At 52.3% G+C, this 2,058-nt stretch overlaps 1 protein-coding gene across 1 annotated transcript; it reads left to right on the top strand.

Moving 5' to 3' along the window:
• The first annotated feature begins 295 nt into the window (after window positions 1–295).
• CHST14 (carbohydrate sulfotransferase 14) lies at window positions 296–1,456 on the top strand. The gene has a single exon (XM_018570918.1). It carries the CDS (start codon window positions 296–298, stop codon window positions 1,415–1,417), a length of 1,122 nt encoding a protein of 373 aa, XP_018426420.1. The 3' UTR covers window positions 1,418–1,456.
• Window positions 1,457–2,058: the final 602 nt, after the last annotated feature.

Genomic DNA, 2,058 nt, shown 5'->3' with positions numbered 1-2,058 from the left:
CGGTGCGGTCACGTGACTGTGACGCCCTCTCTGGGCCTCTCCACAAACTGTCTCAGGGATGATCATAGAACGGAGCCGCTGCTGGTGACGGAGGACAGGCCGGACCGCTGTGTGACCTCTTCCCCTCCCCGTGTCCCGTATTGTCTCCTCCCGCAATGCTGACTATGTTGCCGTGCTGGCAGGGAAGATGACGAGCCGCTGCTGAGTCTGAGAAGAATGCCTGCTCTGGGGTATTGTGTACAGCGGCGCATCCCGGGGGAAGAGCGGAGAGCCAAGCACTAGCATCCTCCCTGCCATGTTCCCCCACCCCCTCTACCAGCTCCCTGAACAGTTCCAGATGGGCTCAGTGGGCCCCTTTAGTGGCGGCTCCCCCACCCTGAGACGATTCCCCTCTCATCCCCTGTCCCGACCCCGGGGTGGCAGCACCCTCCTGCCCTCCATGCTGATGTTTGGGGTGATCTTGGCATCGTGCGGGTTACTGCTGATGATCGAAAAGGGCATCCTGGCCGATGTGAAGACCCCTCCGCCACGGGGGGACCCGGGGTGGCGCTCCCGCATCCGAAGTGTGGCGCACGGGGGAGAGGACCTGGACTACGAGATCCTGCAGGACATCCGCAACCGGACCATGAGCAGCGTCTGCGGCCAGAAGAGCATGCCGCGCAGCCCCTGGGATCTGCCGCCCAGCCAGCGCCGGACCCTGCTCAAGCACATCATCGTCAATGACCGCTACAAGTTCCTCTACTGCTACGTGCCCAAGGTGGCCTGCTCCAACTGGAAGAGGGTCATCAAGGTGCTAGATGGCCACCTGGAGAACGTGGATGTCAAGCTGAAGATGGACCACCTGAGCGACCTGACCTTTCTGTCTGACCTCTCAGTGGAGGAGATCAGATACCGCCTGCAGTACTACTACAAGTTTCTCTTTGTCCGAGAGCCCATGGAGAGGCTGCTGTCTGCCTACAGGAATAAGTTCGGAGAGATTAAAGAATACCAGCAGAAGTACGGCATGGAGATAGTGAAGAGGTACCGGGAGAACCCAGGCGTGTCCCAGGGGGAGGATGTCACCTTCTCCGAGTTCTTCCGCTATCTGCTGGATGAGGACGTGGAGAAGATGAACGAGCACTGGATGCCCATCTATAACCTGTGCCAGCCCTGTGCTGTCACCTATGACTTCATAGGCTCCTATGAGAGGCTGAGGGAGGATGCCAACACTGTGCTGGAGAACGTCAATGCTCCACTGTATGTACAGTTCCCCGAGAGACAGTCCTGGTACAAGCCAGTCACTAAAGGGACATTACATTACTTCCTATGCAATACCCCACGGGGTCTAATCAAAGAGCTCTTACCTAAGTACATCCTCGATTTCTCCTTATTCGCCTATTCACTACCTAATGTCACTAGTGAATACTGTAGAAAGTAAAGTGTTTTATAGTTTTAAGCTGAACTCCGGGGTAAGCAAATATTGTCTAAAGACAAGAGCCGTGTGTATTCTAACTTGAATCTTGGTGTTCTGTGTGTATTTCTTCCAGATCTGTGCAGTAATCCAGTTTGAAACTTGGAGCTTCCTGTAGTAAAGACCGGTCACAGCTGCTCTCTCTCCTTGTGCGAGGTGGCTGGTCTTGTCTCCGCCCCCTCCTGTAGTTTTCTGCAGGCAGCCTGTAGTAGGTGGAGCTTGCTGGGCCCCTCCTGCTGCTCTGCTGACTGCACAGGTAATGCACAGCACAGTGAAGATATCACTGCTACTTTTATAGGGATTTATATCCTATGTGACTATTGAGCAATATACAGTAAACTCTCAGTTATCCGGTAGTCAGCAAACTAGGAAAAAAAAATCTGTGGTGTACTCAGTGTTTTGCGACATGTATTATCCTGGAAATGATCGTGTGTCGATCTGTCATAAGTGTGTCTATTTGTCTTAATTTGCTTTTGATTACTGCATTTCAATATTAATATGAAGTCAATGCAGATTTTATTAAATGGTATAGTATGGGGTCTGGCATTAGTTAGACCTATTTTTAATAGTAACTCTCAAGCAACCAGAAACTACATTGATCCGGAATC

This window comes from Nanorana parkeri, unplaced genomic scaffold, assembly GCF_000935625.1.
Source record: "Nanorana parkeri isolate BGI_ZX_2015 unplaced genomic scaffold, ASM93562v1 scaffold1631, whole genome shotgun sequence".
Taxonomy (NCBI): Eukaryota; Metazoa; Chordata; class Amphibia; order Anura; family Dicroglossidae; genus Nanorana; species Nanorana parkeri.
This window is presented reverse-complemented; position numbering and strand designations above follow the sequence as displayed.